We start from the raw sequence: 25,020 nt of genomic DNA, 5'->3' as shown, positions 1-25,020 counted from the left end.
TTTGGTAAGATCTTGGAGTGCGTGATTACGGGCGGGTGGAGGACAAGATCATTTGGAAAAAAGTGTGCAAAGAAATGAGGCCAGGATGGTGGCAGGGTTATCAGCATGGGTATTGAAATCACTAGGAGTTGAGAGAGGATATGACAGTGACAGTGAGCTAGGAGCTAAAGCCATCAGCAATTCAAGGGCTGTGGCATGAGCAACCCAAAATGGCAACAGCTGTTAACGGGACTCATATGCTTTCTGTGTGTCTAATCTTTCCTGTCATTTAGTCTTCATTTCTGAATTTGTCTCTCTCTTTTCTTCCCTGAGTTCCTCTAGTTTCTGCTTCGCTGCTGCCTATTATCTGGCCATCTTGTCTATGAGCTGTTTTGTGATTTTCCTTTAAAATTGCAATTGCCTCACTGAGTTTAAAAAAAAAAATGTGGTGCTATTTTGGGTTATAATTTTCACCTTATCCACTTCTGTGGCAACATTCTTTCCTGCTGCGTTTTCTTTGTAGCGAGTTTTGCTGTTCTTTTCCAGTTTTGTATAATCTTTTGCATGGCTGCTCTGTCTGTTCTCTTGGTTGTTGTTCAGTGGAATGAGCTTGCTTTTCCTGGCAGGAGACAGCTGTGAAGGGAGAGGGTGCCCAGGCTGTGCTCTCAGGCTCCTTCCTCTCTGCACTGCCCTGAGGCACTGTTTCTTTCCCCCCTGTGCCTCCCAGAACCTAGCCTGGCGTAGGAGAGTTCCCCCTCCAGTCCAGACGTACCCCCGTCATTCCATTGGTTCCCCAGTGCATAGCCACTTCTTTCTAAGGCATCCCCTTCCTCTTAGGGAAAGGTGACACTTTCAGAGGTGAGCAACCTGGGGCCCCGAGCATGGTCCAAGCCTCCGCTCTCCACCTTGCTTAGCAGAGTGCCTGCTTCCTGTCAGCCCTGCCCCGGTCCCCCTTGGGAGCCACCATCATCTCCTGGTGGCGCACACTTGCTGGTGACATTTTGGCGCTCTGCCTCCCCTATTCTCCTCTGCAACACCCCTGTTTCCTATCCCATCCCCATGGCTTCCCACTCACGATCTGCTCTTTTCTGTTGCTTCTGGCCACATGTACATTTTTTTGAGAATTCTTTTGTGGTCTTAATTTCTCTGAAAATGTAACTTACGTGAGTTTTCTTTTTTCCTGCCTCTCTGTTCTGTATGGCTTGAGGAGGGAAGAAGAGGGAAGATTCAGGAAAAAATTTGTATCATGTTCCTATAGGAAGCAGAAATCCATTTGCAGTGTTCTAGCAAAAACATGTGAGCAGCAGGGTCTTGCAAATAAAACTGATTAGAAATTCAGACTGAGATAAACAGTTGAGGAATCACTGCCATATGAGCTGGAGGTGAACTTCCTCACGGCTTCCTCATGGCTAATACTCAGGCTGCTTTTGGAGCAGAAGGAGGACTGTCGGGCCATCCGGTGGATGACAGGAAGGAAGTTCACCCAGGAGATGAGGAGGGCCAAGGAGGGCTCAAGAAAGCTGGAGAACCGCAAGGAGTAAGGCTGCCCCGCTGGCAAATCCCCGTGTGTTAGCTGAGTACACAGATCACCTACTCAAGGGGCCACGTCCTCCTCTTGGCCTCTGTTACTCCCGATTCTAGACTCTCTCTGAGCAGGTCAGCTGAGCAGGGCCACATGATAAATGTTAGGACTGAACATCTTTGCTAAGACAGAGCTTGCAGTGTTCTGGCCATCTTAGAAATCCGAAGTACTGTTTACATACAGTTTTCAAATGGCTTATTTTTGCACTTTGTTCATTTTTAAGAATCATGACTCTAGATTTAACTTTTTATTAGTCTACAGTAGCTTTAAAGTGTCCTAAATTTCTACTTTGTTAGCTTGTGTGCCTTTCTCCCTCTAAATATTTGGAAAGAGAGCCAGTGAGAAATTTAAAATTAAATGTGTTCTAAATGGGAGATTGCTTCATGGAAGCAGGACTTGCCTGCAAGTGTTGGAGTGCCAGGAAGGGAGGGCACAGTAAACCAGCAGGCTTGGCCCTGAGGCGCAGGCTTCACCTTGAGCTTCTCAGCTCAAGACTCATCCTTTAGAAGATGCTTCAGTTTCCTCCCCACCGTTCACATCAGTTTTTTTACCCACAGAGAAGATAAGCTCCCTATTCAGGTCACAAGACAGAGCATGAGATAGAGAGCCTATTGGAAAAAAGCCCATAATTATTTTAGTAGCTTTGTGTCAGATTCTCTAAGGAGTTTTTCTACTTACCATGTGCTTTTTAGAATTATAGTATACTTTTCTTGGACCTAGTTCACTTGATTTTTTTCTCAGAACCTTTTTGTGTTGAAACTTATTTTCAACTAGCTGATATATTTTCTCATGATACATTATCCTATGCACCTTGTACTGTGTAATGAGCCCAACCTAAAGATTCTAACTCTGATTATAGTAAACTTACCAGTAATAGCATCTCATGTTCTTACAGAAATCTATGCCATTTTGAAAATGTTTTTATATATATCATCTTCTATATTTCAAACCACCCTTTAAAATAGGTAGTGTTTGATAGATGAGGAAAGAGTTGTCTAAAACAGGATTTGTTTTTATTAATACTTAGTTGGGGTTTTTTTCTAGTTCAGTTTCTTACTTGTGTGTATACGTGTCACTGTTAGGTGGTAGCTGACTTCGCTCCTAATTAGGGGTTGTAACTGTCTTGTGTCAATTGATATTTATCATTATCTCTACAATTCTCATAACTATATCAGAGTTTATAAAGTTTCAACACCCTCCTACAGCATGGTTCACATTAATATTAATAAGAGTATTCTTACTGTTCATTTCTGACTTTCAGGAGAAAAACATTAAGCTACTTCATCCTGTTTGCTCTCGTTTATTGAACTCTTTCTGTTTCCAGTACAAGGTGCTTACATACATTGTCCTCAGTTGAAGTTCATCGTAACTGAGGAAGAGGTGATTCTCCCTCTGCTTGATTGGCGAGGCAGTTATAGCTTGGAAAGCTGAGGTCAATTGCCCAAGGTCAGCAGCCAGCAAGGAGTGAGGTCAGGCTTCCAAATCAGACTGTCTGGCTCCCAGGCTGCTTGCTGGTCGGTGTTACACTCTACTTCTTCTTCCTCAGTGTGGTGTGGGTGAGACCGAGTCAGAATCTCAAAACCACGTGTCCAAGGGTTTTAATAACCATTATTTTTTTTCTACGATTGACAGTTTCAACTGTGAATTATTTGGGGTTGAGCAACAGAGATATTTTGTGCTAAAAGAGAAGGTAGTTGTATTCTGTTCTCCGTTGTTTGGAGACATTACTTTGAAGGCACACATGCCTGTTAGGGCTGGCCCAGGCAACCCAGCCACTCTCAGTGGTCAGACAGCATCCTCCCTGGTCCCCAGGGCACTCTGACAGGAGGGGACATTACACAGCCCCTGATGCCAACTGTTGCCTACAGATGTACAGCAGAAAAAAATACCCTTTGCTATGAAGCGTTTTTTTCCTTAGGTCATCCACTAGATGGCAGCAGACTCACATGGCACAGAATGGGTGTGTGTTACTGAAAATAATGCAGAGCCAGAAAGGGGATGGTTTGGGTTTTGTGGAAATAATAATGCACCTTTTCTGGATGTGTAGGAAATAGTGTTATCTTTACGTCATGAAAAATGTAATATATACTGTAAAGTCACCTCTCTAGAAGTAATGGTGCAAATAGTTGCAGATTGTGGATAATGCAAAAATAATTTGTTCATTGTATTGTTGTAGAGGTGCATCTTGATTTAATCCTATCTCAGTGTATCAGTATCAGGTGAATTTTTCTTCAAGTAACTGTTTATGGTTATGTACAAAATTTGTTCCTTAATTTTTATGTTTCACAGGTTTTTCTTTCTTTCAAATTACACATATGCCAATAAAAATGAATATGACTGCTTCATAAATTCACAGTATCCCAGGCGAGGTAATGAAATGAAGCCCAGTAGACATGACCTGGAAGAAGCTAGGAATGATTATCAGTTTTTCCAGATCACCATCCTGTTTGTCATCTACCTAGAAACCTCCTTTTTATCTCTCTGTCTCTTTCTTTAAACTAATTTTGCTTAAACATTTTTGAACATGGTCAACTTGAGTAAGGCAAGAGATCCTGTGAACCACTATCCTAAAACTAGGAGATAGTCAAAAACTGGAGAGTAATAAAATAATAGATTGGTAACGACATAGTTACTCTACAAAAATGTTCATCCAATACAATGAAAAAGTAACCATAATTGTTTCTAAATTAATGTGAGAAGAGCAGCAATTGAAAATAATAACCCATACAAGCCAGCACCTATGATGTACTGGTAATATATTCTTTCTGAAAATTGCAGAAATCCAACCTAGTATACATGCATGTTCAGTGGAAGATTTGCAGCGTTGTTCAGTTTTGTGTGAAACAGACAACATAGTGAGTACTTAGTACACTCAAGTACCATACTGAATTGAGTTTGTGAATACAAAGTTTTAGGAATTTTTACTAATTTAGGACAAGGATCGGCCAATTTTTACTATAAAGAGCCAAATAGTAAACATTTTAGGCTTTGCTACCCACATATGGTCTCTTGCGTATTCATTGTTGTTGTTTTGTTTTTTGTTAACCCTTTCAAAATGTAACAACCATTCTTAGCTGGAGGGCTGTATAAAACTAGGCTGGAAGCCCCGACAGGCCATAAGTGGCTGACCCTGGTGTAAGAGGGTAATACTGGTCATATGTAAATTGATGTCTCTGGAATCTTGCCAGTTCATAAGACCTGAAGAAAGGACAGGTGTTTATTTCCTGATCAGCTTCAGTAGGGCGGAAGAATCCTTGTGGTCCACTGGTAGGCCTTGAAATGTACTTTGAACACTACTTGCAACACCTAAGCATCTCAGCTCAACTCCTAGTAAGTTACTCCAAGTTAGCACAGACTTATTTTTCCTTTGTTTGCTTTGGCAGCTGTCATACACCTGGATTATGAAATAATCTTTTTAAAAGCCTTTTACTTTTAGCACACTGAAAAATACTCTTTTAGAAACTAAGAAATCTGTATTCTAATCCCAGCTCTTCTACTTAAATAGCCATAGTTTCTTGGACAAATCAGTTATTCTGTTTGGTTCTCAACTTCATGTATATAATAGAATTGAACTAATGCCATATAATATTTCTCCTAAATTTGATTCAGTAATTTCAAATATATGTTTCCATAGGCCCTTTATCTCCTGATCAGATGATACGTTTACTTGATCCTCAAGTTTAGAGCTATACAAAGTAAAGAAATACAAGTAGGGCTTCCCTGGTGGCGCAGTGATTGAGAGTCCGCCTGCCGATGCGGGGGACATGGGTTTGTGCCCCGGTCCGGGAGGATCCCACATGCCACGGAGTGGCTGGGCCCATGAGCCATGGCCGCTGAGCCTGCGCGTCCGGAGCCTGTGCTCCGCAACGGGAGAGGCCACAACAGTGAGAGGCCCGCGTACCACAAAAAGAAAAAAAAAAGAAATACAAGTAAATGAGTGTTGATGTCCAGAAACCCTTCACTGTGCCCGGTGGATAGTGGATGGCCAGACCATGTCGAATGAATGAGTAATAAAGGAGCATACCTACCTTTCTTAGCGTTCTTCTTATATATGCCTTGTGTTTTAGAAATACATATGACTTCTTATATAGGATTCAGTCTTTCTAATGCTCTTTTGTTCAGTTTAAAAAATACTCGTTGAGTGTGAACAATGTGGTGGGTTCTAGAGATACAGTAATGAACAATGGTTACCTAGTTCTTGCCTTTAAGAAGTTTACCCTTGTGGTTGGGGGAAACCAGTCGGTAATCTGATCATTTCAGGTTATGTCTAAGTATGGTATTAGAGGTTTGAATCTCCAAAACGAAGTGTCTAGTGTCTTACTTCAAAAACAATACAAATGCCACCTCTGTTAAGGCTTTTTGGATTGTCCTTCAATTGAATGCCTATATTATAGGTCCTTGTTTGAAACATTATTATAACATTTATATAATGTACTTTTTTTTCTCCTTTTCTAGATTACATGCTGCCTGAGTGTAAGGGGCCTTGTCTTACATTTGTATTCATGAAAAACATCTAGCACTCATTAATTTAATGCACTCTGTTAGGCAAAACATAATGGTTGTGTTTCTGAGAAAGTTCAATTTATGAGATACTGTGTTATTAAAATTATTGTTTCAGAGTGAGAAGAAGGTTGTCAGCTAAAGCATTTGACTTGTAAAGAGCTTCAATATTTATGAAACCTAAATAGCACTAAGTAAATCTAGCTTTTGATTACAAGTAGCTTGTTTTATGAGTCTGGCCTTTCTTTTTGTGATTGTTGCTAGGACTCTGACTATTAATCACCTGCATTACTCATAATGGAGGTAAGCAAAGCTCAGAGACTCTTAGACTAGTTTAACAACCAGTTTTTTCCCCTAAGACTGGTTCTGTAATGATGCGTTCCAGTGGTCATGGTATTATAAACCAAAAAGAGCCAATGTAATAAGAATTTGGGGTATCAGATGACCAAAAATAAATGTCCATTATAGTTCATACCTTTTGTTTCCGATAATGAACGTATTTCCCTTTTTGCATACTTAAGCTTGAAAAAATTAAAAAGCCCCTGTCTAACATGGTGCCGCTTTCACTCATACAACCTGAACTCCTCTCCCATCTCTACAGATGGGTAGGACCAAGGCCTGTTTATTTCCTGCATCCAGTGCCAGGTCTAGTGGGTGATTTCCAGTCCATTCCTCCTCTGCTTCTACCAGATGGAGGTGTGATTATATTCCTTATTTGGATATTGTCTGTAAATCACCTCAAGGGATGAAAGAAAATTTGCAAGTGAGTAATTAGGTGTAAATGTGAACTATTTCTCTTCGCTTTTGCCCCTTAGTTCCTAAATCTGAGTGTTCTTTCTGGCTGTGGGTGAAGCAGCACCATGGAGTGGTGGTTCTTTGAGAGCGTAAAGATCCCATGGGGCTGCAGTTCACCTTCCCAAGATGCTGTCTCTCAGATGGCACCGTAATTGGGTCTTCAAAAGGCCATTAAAAATTCGAGAAGTCCAGCAGCTTCCAGATAATGGAGTACTGGGAGACCAAGGAATCCCATTGTCCTTGGAAGTTCTGTTAATTTTTTTTTTCTCTGTAAATTGAATATCTTGATCAAAAGCACTGGTGTGTAGAATACCATGATTGTGACTGATATATGGATTAGGAAGCTGGTAGGATCATGGGGGGAGGGCGGTAGAAGAAGCATAACAAAATCCATAGTACTGCTGTTTCAGTGAGTATAAAATTCTGCCTCCACCACAGTGGAAGGAGTATCATCATCTTGCCACTGGGTGACTGGCTCATACCCCCATAGGTGGCGCCACATCGCATATTTACTTTTGTTGCTATTGCTGCAAATTGGTACATGGCATTTCCAGTAATCATGTTAATCTGAGAAAGGGGAAGTCCAGTTGGTGAGCCTACATGTGGTTTTTATTCTTAAACCATTGCTGGTTTATTAGTCCAGTGAACAAGTGCTGTAGAAGTTGGGGTGAGGGGCAGGCTGGTTAACATACATAGAACAAAATCTAGAAAGAGATAAACTAACAAGGTAACATAACACCTAATACATAGCAGGCAGCTCAGGTCACTGGGTCACCTAATATACCACTGTTTACTTTTTATCCAGGGCTTAGTAGCAAGACTAGGACTGTTCCTCAAAAGATAACATTGGTTTGCCAAAGAGAGCATGATTTTGCTCCAAGATTCTAAGGGACTCCTGTGATTTTTTTTCTTCCTAGTGGGACTTGCCACTAGTGTTATACAGAACTCTGAAATTGCACAGGCGCTTGAGTTACCATTGGATCAACCAGGTCATTAAAGCCAAGTTGTAGAGCTGCTTGTACCAACACTTGAACTAGCTGGATAGCCTTTTCTTTTGCGGAGCTGAAGCCAGAGCTGGCAACGTTTGGGGGCATTCAGTAAAATGGGTTGGAGCCACATAAAAAGTCTCACTAAGCAGTTTCCCTATTTGTATTTGAGACTGCAAAGAAAAGCAATTTGTCATGTACTTTGCAGGAGTATGTCAGTGATCCATATGGATTAATGGACCAAGATTCTTCACCAAAGAAACAAGGTCCTGTATTTTCATGGAATTTATCTTCTATCTACTGGCATACTTCCATCCTTCCAGGGCATCTAAGAGTGCATGTTGCTTCTTGCCTTTCTGATCCTAAAAGCACATGTAAGCAGTGTGTTGGACTAGTGTCGTGTCCCATTGGAGGAGAGGATCAACAACCTTGACAACTAACTTGTAGTACAGAGATAAAGAGTATATATAACCCTAAGATAAGACTGTGAAGGCTCTATGCCATCCCATCCAATTGAAAACAAACTCCTTCTTGTGTTTTCTATTTTTTAGGATAGAGCAAAAAATACTTACCGTATCAGCAGGTTTATACAAGGTGCCAGAGATTGTGATGATCTGTTCTAGTAAATAGATCACATTTAGAGGCGTAGTGCAGTTGGAGTCACCATTTGAATAAGCTTCTGCTAGCCATCATAACTGTCTGCCTTCTGCATCCTCCAGACAGGCCAGTTAAATGGGAATAGGGGAGGCTTTACCCTGCTCAGCTTGTCAGGTCTTCAGAGGCATTTCTGAGCAGTACACAAGAATAGGTGTTGCTCCTGGTTTTCTGTTTTGTTGGAGTATTGCGCCCTCAGGGGCTCCAGGTTATCTCTTCCTTTGCATATAAGCCCCTACTCAGGGAGAAAGGGTGAAAACGGGTTGCTGAGTGTATCTGTTTACAAAAACTAGGGAACTAACCACTTGGTAGATTTAGGCTCCTTCCCACTGGGCCTACCAGAAGCATGTCTACTTAAATTTTTTAAGGGCGGAACAGTTTTATATAGCGTTCATACATTAAAGTTATTTATCCTTTCCAGGATTGATATTCTTTTCAGTCTTTCTTTTGCTATTCATGTTTTCAGTGAATATTATCAATTTTTAAAGCTCCTCTTCTGGCCGATTTTTGTACTGGCTTGTCTGACCTTTTCTCAGTTATTTCTGATTCTTTCTACATGATGGACATTGCTCCTTCCTATGTCTTTGCCTTTTTCAAGCCTTTTGATTGTAATTATATTATCATCTGCTTATTTTTCTTGATTTTTACCAATCTGATATGTGTTGATTATCAATGAAGTTTAATTTCTCATATTTTTTTGCTTGTTATAATTTTAAGATGATACCTTTTACCCATTTTTCATTGAGCTGTTTTTAGATTTCCAGTTTATAGGATTCTTTTCTATATTAGGCATATTAACCCCTTTACTCATTATATGCTGCAGGTATTTTCTCCCGTGTACACACACACACACACACACACACACACACACACGTTACTTATATATTTGTAATGTAGATACATATTTTTCATATAGTATTTTAAAATTTTGTGTATGTTTTGCCAGTTTGATATATTTTCCTTCATGGTTTTTAGTTTTGTATCATACTTGGATAATATTTTATACCTCATGCCAAGATCGTAAATAAGATTGTGTAATAAATACATTTTTATAGTTTTATGTAGCAGTTTAATAGTTTCTTGTATTAATAATTTATTACAGATTTATTTTACTTCATGAGGTAAGCTAGAGTTCTCTGTTTTAACCCTTAAGTGGTTAGTCAGTTTTCCTGGTGTCATTTATTGAGCAATCTATTTTATTTTTTCACTTATTGTGACCTTTGTTAAAAGATAGGAGCCCTCTAGATATGTGGTAAATGCCTGCATCAGTTTGTCTTATCAGCATACTTTTTTTGAAAATAAAAGCTTTAAACCCCTATAAGGTAGCCCAGGAAAATCTGTTGAGGTTAAGAAGGAACTGTGTAACTAATTGGAAGCTGCCATAAGTTGTAAAACAGCAAACAAAATTCCTCCACCTCACAAAAGAAAAATCTGTTACTGAAAAGAACAGCAAAAAGAAATTCCTTTGTAAGTAGCTGAATGGTTAACAGTTGCTATATGATTCCTCTCCAGTATTTATATTTTTCATCTTTGACTTGAAACCAATACTTATTACATCATCCTCAGTGAACAAAAGTTATCCTGTGTTTCAGAATACAATCATTCCTTTGATCCCGTAAATATCAATAAATAGTGACTATTTAAAAGCATTTAAGCTATATAAATAAACGATTATTTTAAATGAAAAGAATGGGTGGGTTGAATCATTTTTCTCTAGTTCTTGGAAGTGTGAAAGTTCCTTACTTTGAGATGGATTTTCAACTTGTTTCTACTTGACGTTTTATTTGTGTTTATAAATGCGTAAAACTAGGACTTCCCCTTTTGTAAAGAGCCCCTTTTTTTAATTACAGTGGTCATAGACTTCTGAGTGGTGAACTTAGCATAAAATATTTAAAACCTACAGAAGAGTAAAAGTATAGTACAGTGAACTTTTTATATACCCTTTACCTGGGTTCACCAGTTGCTAACAGTTTTCAACTTTTGTTTAGTCTCTCTCTCTCCAGATTCAAATTCAAGTTTCTCCAGTTGTCTCCACAACTTTTTTATAGTTTTTGTGGGTTTGTCTTCTTTTTTTTTTTTCTTTCCTGATTCAGAATCCAGTCAAAAATCATACACTGGGTGTTTTAGTATTTTGTTTTTTAGTTCTTTAATTTAGAAAACTTCCCTGCTTTCATACTTTTTTTCTTTTGTTGACATTGACATTTTAAAAAGTACAGGCCAGTTGTTTTGTAGATTATCCCATAATTTAGGTTGGTCTGATTTCTTTGTCATGATTAGATTTGGGTTAAATATTTTGGCAAGAAAAATACATAGGTCATATTGTGACTTTCTTGTTGCATTATGTCAGGAGGCTCATAATGCTAGTTTGTACCATTGGTGGTCCTAAATTTGATCATTTGTTTTATAAGCAACAGATTTATCTTCGATAAAGTTAACTCAAAGTAATGACATCTGTGTGATGATAATTTGAGGTCATGTGAGTATCCCCATGGTTTTAGCATCCTTTGATCTTTGCTTGAATCACTTATTACATAGTTGAAAAATAATTTTTCTAATTTTGTTATTCCCCCTTCATTTATTAACTATAATTCATTCACTTTATATCCCAGTGAATTATGTAATTGTAACAATTATTTTCCTTACAATTTTTATGCCAGTAGAGTTACGTGAAAGTCCATGTGCCATTGTACTAAATGTTCTGGTGGAATAGGGAAGATGATAATATTTTTGGCTCATAATTGCCGTTTCACATGGTAAGGTCCCCACACAATACTCTTGAAAATAAATCCATTGTCTCTAATCTTGAGTTTTAATTTAATTAACTTAATTAATCTTGAAAATTAGTCCATTGCCACTAATTAGGTTTGAATAAACCATTTCTCTTTTTTTCTCAACTAATACTTCCTATATTTATCTCTGTTTTTCTGTCTTTTTCTAACTGTCCTACTGTTTGTATTAATTTCTATTTCCCTAACATTAGTAACAATTACACATTTATTATCTATCATAATAGCTGCGGAAATACAGAGGACTCTGAATCAACTTGGAACACCTCAAGATTCACCTGAATTGAGGCAGCAGCTGTAAGTATTAATTAAACAACAAAAAGGAAATGGGAAAAACCATCTATTGTTATGTTCCTTTGATAGTGTGTAGTGTTATATTTATTGGAGAAAACAATGGAAAATTAATAAGGTTTTTCTGCTGCCTCATTTGTACTAAGGTTTTGTGTAGGTTTTTTCCTGTCCAGAGTGGGCAGATGTTTTTCTTTATTTTAAAGATCTGGCTTACTCTATCAAAGCAGAACTTCTTTGGTTAGCTTTTTTATACCTTTTAATAGGTTGTTTTTGATGACTTTGAAAAACGGTACTCTGAGCTTCTCTATTTGTATGATTCACTTCCCGTAGCTAACAATCCATATGATGATTTTTATTTCACTTAGATTCAATGCATATCCAATATGAACTATGCCCCTAAAAGTTTATATTTACATCTCTGAATTTCAGAAAGCATTAGCCTCTGTTTAAAAACAAACCAAAAAAAGTTGTAATGAAATATTGAACATATTTTACGCATTTTCTCATCTGAACCTTACAAAATTGGAGTGAACTAGATAGATTAAAAGAACTATTTCCAGTTTGCTTATAAGGAAAACATGTCTGTTTGGGGTTTGATGATTTGCCCAACATAATTCTGAACCTGAATCTTAAATCTTAGTTTAGCACTGTTAACAGCTACAAATTTCAAGTAATATATATGTAATAAGTGATATGCCAAACATTAGCTACAGAAGGAAAAATTGCAAAGAAGAAATTAAGAGATAGGTAATAGTAATTCATATTTTTATGAAGTGCAATTTGAGGAATTTGCAGTTGTCTCTAATTTGTACTGCATTTTTCTGCAGTGGATAGATATCAAGGTGCTAAACATGCCCCAAATCTAAATAATAAACCATCATTTATTAAAATAAAGTAAAATGGAATAGAAACCATAATTCTTAATAGTTAATAATATTTTGCTAAGGTTAATAGTGGAGATTCTGAATATGTAGACATCATTAAAGTCTTCTTTTAGAATTTTAATTATATTACTTTTTCTAAAGATTTTTAAAAGGCATATTAAAGATAGGGCACTTGGTAAATATATATAAGTAGGGTATAATTCTTCCTTATCAGTCAAATACAGATATCTATACTAAAACATATTTTTACATAGTATCTCATTATTTTAAAGGATCCTAAGTGTGACCAATACATGTTTAAAATGAGAGATAATATATATGAGAAGTACTGATGTTGTGACTTGTAAAGCATCACATTAATACAGGCTTTTTTTTTAGTGTTAATTTTAGTTAGAGATCTTAGTTTTTACTTTATAAGCTAGCTAGCAAGCTAGATTTAAATAGCTATATAATTTACCTCTTTTACTGTGTTCTGTTCTTTTTACAGAGAAGTGCTATTGTTTTTTCCACAGCAAACTTAAATAATAGTAAATTCGTATTATTACTCATGTCTCTGCTTTTTGTTTTTTGGGTTTTTTTTTTTTTTTTTTTTTTAAGTATCTATAGGATATAAATGTTCAGGTAGAGAAATATGAGAGGCTGGCTGTACCCTGAGACCTGGGAACTGGGCAGAGTTTAAGACAACAAATCTTCTTTACTTATTCAACTGACCTCCCAATTGTGAGATGCACATAAAAGGCTCCCACAGCCACCAAATCTCAAACATCAGACGCCTTACAATCTCGTGTTGGCTTTTTTCATCTTCCTTTCCAAATGGCTGCTGATTTATTTCTCAGAGCTTGATTACTCCATGTGTGAGTAAAGAACCTTCCACATAGTATTTGTTCAATATTTATCAAAGAGTAGAACCTGAAAATTTTGTTTTCATAGAGAAAATGTGGAGCCAGTCTATAAAAAAGTGATTTTTCTAAAACTATTCATCAGGGTTGAATCAAGTGGCAGAGTTGTAGCTTAAAGAAATGTGTTAGTTCTTTCACTATAATGCGTGTTTTCTCATTTTAGGCAACAGAAGCAGCAATATACGAACCAACTTGCCAAAGAAACAGATAAGTACATTAAAGAGTTTGGATCTCTGCCCACCACCCCCAGTGACCAGGTATGAAGCTTTAAGACACACTGTTGATGTATTGAATGTGAAAGAAATCAAATGTATTGTGGGATCTTTGAACTGTTGTGCTAGAAAGGAAATTAGGGGGAAAAAATCAATTTGAGATTAGTTCACAGAACACAAAACTATATTTAATTGCCCAGGTAGTATCCTTTGGTTCAATAAAGTAAAAATTATTTCCATGCACTTGCCCTGACCCATAATTAAGTAAGTACTCAGAAAATGCTTCCTGAGTAATTGTTTCCTGGCCTTCCAGGACTGACTTCATATAACATGCACGCTCATTCAAGATGTGAGGTTTCCTAGGGGCATACGTATTTATTACCCTGCTTATTACTTAGTGGAAGTTATTACTTAGGTGAGTCAAAAGTTTTATTTTAATTTTAAAAAAATACTTTAACATAAAATCATGGCCCAGTTTTTAGGATGAGAACTTGAGGTGAGAAATCCAACATTATGGGCCTTTTGCCTCACGGTAAAATAAGCACAGTATTTGAACATACTTGTCAAATTTTTCAAAATGTTATTGAATTAATCAGTAAGGCCCTGTAATAGGAGAGTGAGTGAAGTTTTCAGAATTAAATAAAGAGCCAGCTACTGGCAAAACAACTTTTGCAAATTCTTTAGAGCTTCACAACTTGATTCTGGTAGGTTTCTTTCCCCCCCACTTTCCTCTAGCGTCAAAGGAAAATACAGAAGGATCGCTTAGTGGCGGAATTCACCACATCACTGACAAACTTCCAGAAGGCGCAGAGACAGGCTGCTGAGAGAGAGAAAGAGTTTGTCGCTCGAGTAAGAGCCAGTTCCAGAGTGTCTGTAAGTATTTAAAGCAGCACTGTAAAAACAACGTGGTACCCTCCAAGAGCCCCGTGAAGAGCTATACGGCATGTTTCTTGAGTCCTAAAGACCTGTGAATATCTTGGAAATCGGTATTTGAATACTTATTTTCAGGTGTTTCTAATCAGTTTTTAAGAAGGATGATCATTATGTATTATTGTGGATATTCTGTCAATGTTGTGGAACAAAAGATTATGTAAAAATATAGAAACGTTTTTGTCAGAAAAGGTTAGAGGCAAATCCTAATTTGAGCCTGAGGCTGTTACTTTGTATTCGTGCTGGTGTAGAGAGCACTTTAATCCTGCATTATATGAAGATGATGTAAATGAACAGTGAATATATTATATGAATATTTAAAACGAATGTACACCTGGAGAAAATAAAGGATAAGTTAGAGTGGAATCTTGACTTAATCTAATTTTAAATCTCCCTAGAAACTATCACAGGTTGTTTCATTGTTCCTTAATATAGAGGTTCCAAGACTACATTATGTTTTAATCAAATAATATTTGTTATTTGGCCCTTGAGAATATTTAATGAATTCCTTCTTTGTCAGCTTAGGATATAATTTTTTTTATTACTTGAAGTAATTGACCTAAAATACTAGAACAAGAACTTTTCTCTCTCTTTTCTTACACCTGCACTCCAGTGTGTACATAAATCAGTTTAGATTATTATAAAGTAAAATGTGAGTGTTGTGTGTTTTTCCTTTGCATCTTCTCAATCCATTCTGTTACTAAATTATTCAGGGTGGTTTTCCTGAGGAGAGCTCAAAAGAAAGGAATCTTGTGTCCTGGGAAAGGTAAGAAGTATAAAACATTATACAGATCAAAAGATAATTTTTCAAATAGGTTTTTTACATCACAGTCCCTGGGCAGAATTAAAGCTTTCAGTTATATCATGACTATCCTAAGTTATTTATAAATAGAAAACAATAAGTTTGAAAAATTTTTTAAGTTATTATTTATTATAAAATATATAAAAATATTCCATTATAGCAATAATACTCTTCAATTATCCAAATAAATATTATTGACTTAATTATTATTTGATATAGATTATTGCCATATGTGAAGTTTAAGTCAACCAAGAAGAAGTACTCACTTGCCAAATATAATAGTTTCCAATAATTAAATAATAACTCTAAACATAACATCATTGAAATGAAACATGAATAAAATGTGGTTAACATTTCTGTTATATTTTTAGAATTTCAGTGAGCAATTCTATGACTTTGAAGAAAAAATATTCTATTCAATAAGTATTTCTTAAATAAAATGGAAGCCTCATTGTTTTCATACCGGTTTTTCTTTTTTACATATTCTTTTCTTTTTAATAGCCAAACTCAGCCTCAGGTGCAGGTGCAGGATGAAGAAATTACAGAGGATGACCTCCGCCTTATTCAGGAGAGAGAGTCTTCTATTAGGCAACTCGAAGTAAGCTTTACATTGTAGAATTGGACTGCTGCTCTGTTCTTAGTGAGTTTGTCCTCAAGATGCTTAGATGATGCTGGGAGAGAGGTCAAGAAAGAAAACTAAATAAATATATCAATTTGATGGCATATTTCATATAAATTAGAGTCATCCTGTTAAAAAAAAAGTAATTTCTTTAGAATTTGTGCAAGGATGAGAAAATATACTTCCCTCTACTCCAACTTTTTTTTTTTTTTTTTTTTTTTTAATTCTGTTAAGACATCTCAAGCCACCTGAGCATTGAGAAAATTATCAGTCTAGAGATAAAGGTCTGTTCAGAGAGTCTAGATAGCTTCCATGGCACATGATACACATCACACCTGCATGAATAAGACTTCTTCCAAGGGCTTTAAAAGTGTTTTATTTCTCTTTAGTGTGTGTAGGATATCAAAGAGGTCTAAAAGGTTTAGTAGCCTTAGTTCTTAGGGAACCTATCTGTTCCCTAGAAAGAGGGCTAATAATAGCTAACAATAGCTACCATTTATTGAGGGCTTCATGCACCAAGCACTATGTGATAAATTCTTTATGTTAATTGTCTTATTTAGTTCTCATAAAAGCTCTCTGAAGTAATTAACTGTGTCATTATCATTGCCCTTCTACAGATGGGGAAGCTAAGGCACAGGATGAATATGTAAATTGCCCCACCTTTCCTGAATAAAGTATTTAAACTTTACTTTTTAATCAAGCAAAATAATAGTTATATATTGAAGAAAATTAAATTTATAACTTATTTATCCATCACTCTTCCATTGCATATTCAGATTTATTAATGTGAGGCTTTGAATTTACACCTAATGTTTTATTCTTTTAAAGTGTCAAATCGACATATACAGCTTTACTAGAAATACAATAAGAATATTTTTTACTTTTTTGAGGAAATACTATTCATGATAACAAAACTAATCAGATTGCATGACATAAATTCAGTAACCCACAACCCTTCTCTATTGTATAGTCCTTCATTTCCACTCTGAATCACTTGATATTTTTAACATCACAAACTTATTTTAGAAAACTGAGATTCAGAGTCTACTTACTTGGGATTGCCTATAGTAAAGTAGTTTTCTGATATTCCCCAAATATATGTTATTAGGTCCAGATGCATGCTCATCTAGGTATAAGCAGTGGTTTGTGTTTTTTTAAATTTTCTCCTTTTGTGGATTGGGGACTGAATTTCTGATTACAATAATATGCACTTTTTTTTCTCTTAGGCTGATATTATGGATATTAATGAAATATTTAAAGATTTGGGAATGATGATTCATGAGCAAGGAGATGTAATAGGTAAGCCCTACTCATTAGATTTTATGAGGCAGAAGGAAGCTACATGCAGTTTACCTGTGGTAACTTCTCAAGCCAGGGTAGCTCCTTCCTCTCTCTCTTTCGGTCCTCCTGAAATCAAAAGTACAGTGTCTGTAATAGACAAATCATCACCCTTGGCATTATCTAAAACAGATCTCGTTTTTGGCTCCTACTGGTGGAAATGACCAGCTTCATTTATTTAAGAAGTTCCAAATTTAATCAGGGTCTCCTGCTGCTGAGATAATGGAAGGTAACATTTAACATCATTCTAGCTTATTTCCAGGACCTCTGGTTTCTGTCTTATCCCAATTTAATTCTTATCACACCAAGGACTTTGGGGAAAACATCTGTTCATAATTGTGCACACTATCTTGTCTTTTAAAATAGAGGGAATAAGTAGCCATTTGCCTGAACATTAATTCTTATAGCTTTTTTAGTACATTAATTTAGTTGTATTACTTAGATATTGAGAATTCTTTTTGAAAAATTCTTTAAAAAAATCAGTGACTAAGACTTCAAGTTTTAAATGTAATTGTAATTCATCTAAGGTGTAGTTGTCAACATTGATCAGGATTCTGATCATCTTTATCATTTTGATATATGAAGGTATCTGTGGGTATGCTAAAGATATATTTAATACATTTTCTGAATTTGGTTCAGTTGAAATGCTTGGACCTATAGTTTAATATCATTATTATTTGTCCATTCTTACCCTCCTCTCTAGCCCCAGTAGATCACAGGGTAAAATTTCAAAAAACATTCATTCATCCAATAAATATTTATTGAATGCCTACTATATCCAGGCATAAATCTAGGCCTTGAGGATTCAGCTGAAATTAAACAACAGATAAAAGATCTTATAATCTAATTGGAGGAGAGAGACAATTAAAACAGAAAGAAAAGTAAGTAGATGGTGATAAGTGTTACGGGGAAAATAAGGCCAGGTCGGGGGTAGGACTGCAGGAGGTGGGGAATGTGCTGCTTTTCTGGGGGAGTCAGGTAAGGCCTCACTGATAGAAGACATTTTAGTGAAGACTTCACGGAAATAAGGGAGCAGGCAAGAGAACGTGTTCCAGGCAGAGGGAACAGCAGGTGCAAAGGCCTTCAGACAGAAGCACGCCTGACATCTTGGGCCAATGGAGTGAGCAAGAGGAGGATGGAGACGATGTCAGAAGTCACAGGAGACCAGATCACATAGGCCCCTGAGCCACTGTGAGGACTGTTTTTGTATTATTGGAGGGGAAGCCACAGGAGGATTTGAGCAGAGGAGCGTTATCATTTGACTTAGGTGAGCAGACTGCAAAGGGACAAGACCAAAAACAAAACACCTAAAAGCCTATTGCAGGAATCCACGTGATCAGTTACGTTGTCTTGGATCAGTACGGAAGCAGTGAAGTGGTGAGAAGCAGTGCGATTCTGGATATTTTTTAAATGTAGAGCCAAAAAGATCTACTGACTATCTGGATATGGATGTGAGAGAGTAAATTCATGGATGACTGTAAGGTTTTGGCTTGGCTCACAAAAATCATGGCGGTGCCGTTTTCTGAGATGCGGAAATCTCTCACTGGAGCTGGTTTGGATGGTTATAAATCAGTGATTTTTGGATCTGTCACGATTCAGGGGCCAGGTGTCACCTGGGTTAAGGTTTGATAGGCATTGGTACAGAGAAGATGGGCTAAAGGGGAGACGTCTGGCCTGGGGGTATAAATCTGGGCGTTACCTGTACATAGATGGTATTTAAAGCCTTGAGATTAGGTGAGATCACCTAGGAGATAAGTGCAGATAGAGAAGAGGGGTGTCTGAGGACTTGTAAATATTTAGAGCGCGGTCAGCAAACTACATCCATTCGTTTATGCGTTATCTACAACAGGTTTTGTACAACAGAGACATAGTTGAGTATTTATGACAGAAACCATATGAATGAACTGCAAAGCTTAAAGTATTTATTATCTGAGACAAAGAAAAAGTTTGTTGATCCCTGATTTAGAGCCTAGAGAGCCAAGGAGGAACGAACAAAAATGACCAAGAAAGAATAGCTAGCGATACAGAAGAAAACCACGTGAATGCATAGTTTTAGAATGGAGGGGAGAAAGCGTTTCAAGAGCGAGGGCAGGTCAGCTCTCTCAAATGCTGCCATTCGGTTAGGTAAACTGAGGCTTTAGAATTGATTGCTGAATTTAACAATGTGTAGGGCGTAGGTGACCTCAGATGAGAGCTGTGCTGGTGAAATAGTGCAGGTGAAAGCATGATAAAGTGGGCTCAGAAGACACTGGGAGGAGAGCGACTGGAGATAGCAAGTGGAGACAACTCTTTCTAGGAGTCAAGTGAGGTCATAGCTGCCAGTGGATGTGGCATAAATGAGAGGTTTGGGGGCTTGTTTGTGTGTTTTTAAGATGGCAGCAATAGGATTGATGGGAAAGAAGTGTTGGTAGTGAGAGGGAGGAAATTGCTGGCCTGAGGCCTTCGAGCTAGGCAACAAGGAATGGGATAAAGTACACGCATGGGGGTGTTGGCTCTCGCTGCGCGTGGACAGGTCCTCCCTAACCACGGGAGAGAAGTCCGAGCACAGAGACTGTTGCCTGTGGTGGTGGGTAGGGTCAAAGGAGATGGTGGAAACGTCTTCTGATTGTTCCTGTTGTCTCAGTGATCTAGAAATAAGGTCACTGGTGGAGAATGACAAAGCGTGATGAGGCATGAGAAGTCAGGGGAGAGAGGAGGAAGTATGACTTAGTGTTCCAGGAACTGGGGACCTGAGTCAGGCGTGCTGTGCAGTCAAGAATTTAAAGTGAAATAAGTCATCACGGTGATTCTTTTTTGCACACATGTTCAGCTGCATGGGACAGGTTGGGGTTTTGTCACCTAACTGTGACCACAGTAGGAGGGAAGAGGGCTGAGGATAAATGCAAGAAACCAGTGACAGATGATTGTGTATGGAGTCTAGGCTAGGGAAGAGGAAAGTGAGGACATGAAGTATGTGAGGGGCAGTGAAAAAGTGGTAGGATCACTAAAGCTGGGGTCTTAGAAGGCGAGAACTCTAAAGGTAGCAGATGGTAATCAGAGTGAGACCTGGAACAGAGATGATAGAGAAGCTGCAGTTATTGGTAATGACAGGTTTGGGGTGTGACCATGGATATGGGTGGCTCGGAAAGCGCCACAGGCAAAGTCTTTGAAAAACCATGTGTTCAAAGAATTGAGAGGCCTGGGTATTAGAGGGTCAGCAATTGGATATTGAAATCACCGATGTGTAGGATAATAGAAGCATTGAAAAGAACATCAGTGACTCAGGGGCTAAAATATTCAAGGAATGAGAAGAAAAGACATCTGTGGATGTCTGCAGCAAGGAGGGTTGAATGAGTTGGACAGCATTAGCTCTAAAACTGAAAGTTGGCAGGGAGGAGGAGGAAACAGTGGTCACCCATCCTACAGACTGACACCTGTTCCACCCCCAGGTCAGAGGAGGGGGGGAGGAAAATGTCACCACTTGAGAAGGTTCTGGGGACCCTCAGGGAGCCTAGGTTTCAGCACAGAAGGAGGTTGATGAGGGCCGCCCAGCAGATGACGGTTTTCAGTTCTCTGTATTTACCCTAAACCAAAGTTCAGATGCTTGCTTGCTGCTGAGTTGGCCATCACAGAATGCAGGTACTGGTGACGGTACTTTTGGGGGTTACCAGGTAGAACTGGAGTGCACTATAATGAAGATAATCAAGTTCCTTTCCTTCAAATTCTTCAGTATTGTTTGGATCACCTGAGAAGTAGTATCACTAAAAAAAAAAAAAATTCAGCCTTACCCATATACTATTAATATTAACCTTTGAATAGTGAACATGTTTAATCTTAACTTGAATAAAATCTGGTGATCGGTACAGCTCTGTTACTAGAGCATCAGCACCTATTTTGTGTGTATGTTTTATTTTAAAGATAGCATAGAAGCCAATGTGGAAAATGCTGAGGTGCACGTCCAGCAAGCAAACCAACAGCTGTCGAGGGCGGCAGACTATCAGGTAACATTAACTGTGCTAGATTGTCTTATAACACAGACTTCTAAACGTGTGTGTGTGTGTGTGTGTGTGTGTGTGTGTGTAAAATCAGGTTTAAAGTGGCTGGGGATGTTAAAATTCAAAATGCCATGGAAGACAGGCTAGAAATATGCCAGTCAGTTCAAACTGCGTGTAGCCTGTCTGTTCTCAGGTTTGAACCAGTTTTGTGCCCACAGGGATGGGAGGTTTAGAGTCTTGAGGGGAGCAGTACACAACTCCAGTCTTTTCTGACAACTTTCGGTCTCCGATGTCATTTTGACATTTCAACCCAGAGACCTCTTTGATAGCGATTTCCCTCTGTTTCTTGCTGTTCCCTTTTACCTTTCTTTTTTGTCAATGATACTATGGACTAAAGAGGCAAAGATCCTTGTCCCAGAAAGATCTCTTCAGGTCCTGTGGAAATTATATTAGCTTAGAGTGAGTGTCCTTGACCAGTGGGTATTCTGTCAGCATTCAGCAGACTCTTCACCAGGAATGAACTGATTTCTTAAGTGAATCAGGTTAGTATAGGGAATCCATAGGTATGAGTCAAATATAAATATATATAAAGGACTACAAATATTAGCACCATGAACTGTTAATACATCACTTAATATGTAGATCTTTGACGTTTAACAAAGGTAAGCCCAGGCTCTTTGGGAACCCCTGAATACCACCCTAGCAGTTGATTTCCCTTTTTTTTTTTTTTTTTTTTTTTTGGCGGTACGTGGGCCTCTCACTGCCGTGGCCTCTCCCGCCGCAGAGCACGGGCTCCGGATGCGCAGGCTCAGCAGCCATGGCTCACAGGCCCAGCCGCTCCGTGGCATGTGGGATCCTCCCAGACCCGGGCACGAACCCATGTCCCCTGCATCGGCAGGCGGACTCCCAACCACTGCGCCACCAGGGAAGCTCCTTGATTTCCCTTTTAAAACTTCATTTTTTTGTTGATGTAGTTCATAATTATTTTCTCAGAAACTTATTACCTTCTTATAAAATTTCTAAGATATTATCACCATCCTAGGTATGTTTTAATTGCTTTTCACTTTTCTCACTGATCTTAGAAGTTCCCTTTAGTTTCAATGCCATTTTTTTCACTGGACAAATCAGTGCATATAGAGGATGCTGAGTTATACAACCAGTTGTGCTCACCGACAGAGTAACTCATGTTGACTGTCTTTGTGCATGAGATTCAGATATGCAGCTCAGGATAGCTAATGTCACCATGTCCTAGAATGTAGGTGTCATTCATGAATAGTTGAACACACACACACGCACACACACACACACACACAGAGTAATCTGTAAATACCAACAGTTATAGCTGCTCAGAGTGTTTAGCAGGATTCATCAGTGACTGGGATTCCATGTAATTTTGTTTTCCTTTTGGACTTAAGGGGGATATAGATATATCCCCAAGTTTTACTTTTACTCTTCCTTGTGGAAGGGAAGGCCTATAGCCACCCTGGGGAAAAGGAACACATCTTCCCAAGTTGTACCTCCAGAGCAAGAGCTACCCCCATCCTTAATCCCACAGGCCCTGGAGGGATGAGGAAAGAGCCATGCAACACAAGGGCTGGAAAGAGAGCAGCTTCCGAATAGTCCCACTTGGCAGCCTTGATATTAAACTTATGCCTTTGCAAAATACGGTGCAGTGCTTTATTTAGAAGCACTTAGGGAACTATTAGTTCCCTATTTAGTTTGGATAAACCATGAACATAAAGGAAGGTGGAAAATGCTCTCATCACCATGGCACCCTAGGACCTCACCACCGCACGCTGGAGAGGGTGCCCCAGGAAAAAAGATGCTCTAGGGGAACAGCCGTCATTGTTGATGAAGGCACGTTACATATGGGTCTGCGGTAACCAGGTGGAATCTGGGGAAAATACATGGGCATGATGAGATTGAAACTTGAACTGTGTTTAGTATGTGAAGAGTATATTCTGTTGAAAAATTAGATGGACATTTGGAATACTGAAAAGTATAAGTAGTTTTCAGGATAATTTCAGAGTCAGGAACATATTCTTTTTGTAAATTTTATGCTACTTCTAGTTGACACAAAGTAAATTTACAAATTTTTCTACTTTGTAAGAAAAAGGATTCCTGCATGTAGCTGTGAGATATACAAGCCACTGGAGAAATATAGAAAGCTACAGCTGGGCCAGGAATGAATAATGGAGCAAAACTCTTAACCTTTGTATTTTAAATGACAGTATTAGAATTTTTTTTAGCTCTTTGTGTTTTATAGTTTATTTGAATGTTGAGAGATTTTTAATGCAGTTTCCATTCCTATTCAAGGATGGGAATGATTGGGGAAATTAATAAGTCTACTTTAAGAAGCATTGCCAAACATTTGCATTTGCTGATATTGTCAGAGAACTCATTTTGAAGAGCAATTTTTGATAAAAGTTTAAAAATTGATGGTTTTAAGCTGTTTTTTGTTTTCACACATAGGTAAACTCTGTTGCTCAAGTTATTAATTTTTATTTCTCTGTATCTTTTTTTAAATTAAGCCCAGCCACGCATCTAGAAAAAGTACCAACAGAAGTTGAATAATTACCCCCTGAATTATACCATTAATTCAAGAAGAATATTTTTTGAAAGCATAGTGCTATATGTATTGAAAAGCAAAAAAAATATAGCTCCAAATGAGGGCAATAAATTACTATTGATTTTACTCTAGAAATGAACCAAATGATCTTCACTTGCTATAGAGGTGCTCCACTACATCTGTAAACGTGTTTTTTGTTTTTTTGCATCTGCAGCGCAAATCCAGGAAAACCCTGTGCATCATCATTTTTATCCTTGTTATCGGAGTTGTAATTATCGGTCTCATCATATGGGGAGTGAAAGGTTAAGATTATAAAGGAGCACACTATTGCACTACATTATGTAAATTATGTAGGAAGATTCCTTTAACCATGGTAGGTTTTTTTTATTGTTATTATTTTAAAGCTGTTGCTTAAAGGATGGTTCCCATACTTTGTTATTTTTATTTGGGGGGAAGTTTTCTTTGGATTAAATCTGATATTTTCTAATACTGAAAGTTTTTTTAAATATCACTGCTGGCATAGCTTCATGCTTTTCGACCTAGTAACTGTTAGGTTTTTGCCCACATTGTATATGCCTTTCATTTATAATTTATTTATCCTGTTGACTTAGTTTTTGGAATTAGTAAATTCAAAGGTATGTGTGTGTTCTGTGTGCACCTCTCGGTCACGTGTAACATGCACCCACATTTGTGTTACTTCAATTATAAATCTTAAATTTAATTTTGATTTGGGCCAGCAGAGGAAGTATTGTCAATAACTTTAAAAATTAACATATATGTTTGTGTTTGGAGTTTTGTTTTTATCTAGCTCACAGCAACACAAATTGTCTATTTAACTTTTACTGTTATTTTTCTCTTAAGACCGTTGTTTATTCTGAATGAAATCAGTGAATAACTTCCTAGTATATCTCTTACTCCTGATGTGTATATAGTAAGCATTTGCTGTAGATTGGCTAGTAAAATACTAAGGATAGATTGTTTTTATATAGGTTCTGTTTAAGTCTGACGTTTGTTTGCAGGGGATTGTGTGGTCACTATAAATGTTTAATGTGATTTGGAGGAAGAGTATGACAGATCAATACCTATTGTGTTAGAATTCTAAAGATCCCAACTTGAATTCGGCTGTGTATTTCCACAGCTGTTATGATGGAAAATTAATTACCTTCTCTTATGTCCTATAGAATAATAAAGATTACTTTTGGGAAGTAACTTTCCCACAG

The 25,020-nt window shown here is 37.7% G+C and overlaps 1 protein-coding gene across 1 annotated transcript in view; it reads left to right on the top strand.

Moving 5' to 3' along the window:
* STX7 (syntaxin 7) overlaps positions 1 to 24,107 on the top strand; it is a gene marked incomplete at its 3' end in the record, with an annotated part of 40,940 nt that extends 16,833 nt beyond the window's left edge. The window contains exons 2-9 of the mRNA XM_079716946.1: positions 11,510 to 11,579; positions 13,520 to 13,613; positions 14,304 to 14,441; positions 15,212 to 15,264; positions 15,802 to 15,898; positions 17,146 to 17,218; positions 21,155 to 21,237; positions 24,015 to 24,107. Coding sequence (XP_079573072.1) covers positions 11,510 to 11,579; positions 13,520 to 13,613; positions 14,304 to 14,441; positions 15,212 to 15,264; positions 15,802 to 15,898; positions 17,146 to 17,218; positions 21,155 to 21,237; positions 24,015 to 24,107 — 701 coding nt within the window. The remainder of the gene's footprint in view (positions 1 to 11,509; positions 11,580 to 13,519; positions 13,614 to 14,303; positions 14,442 to 15,211; positions 15,265 to 15,801; positions 15,899 to 17,145; positions 17,219 to 21,154; positions 21,238 to 24,014) is intronic.
* Positions 24,108 to 25,020: the final 913 nt, after the last annotated feature.

The sequence above is a fragment of the Hyperoodon ampullatus genome (genome assembly GCF_949752795.1).
Source record: "Hyperoodon ampullatus genome assembly, chromosome: 12".
NCBI lineage: Eukaryota > Metazoa > Chordata > Mammalia > Artiodactyla > Ziphiidae > Hyperoodon > Hyperoodon ampullatus.
This window is presented reverse-complemented; position numbering and strand designations above follow the sequence as displayed.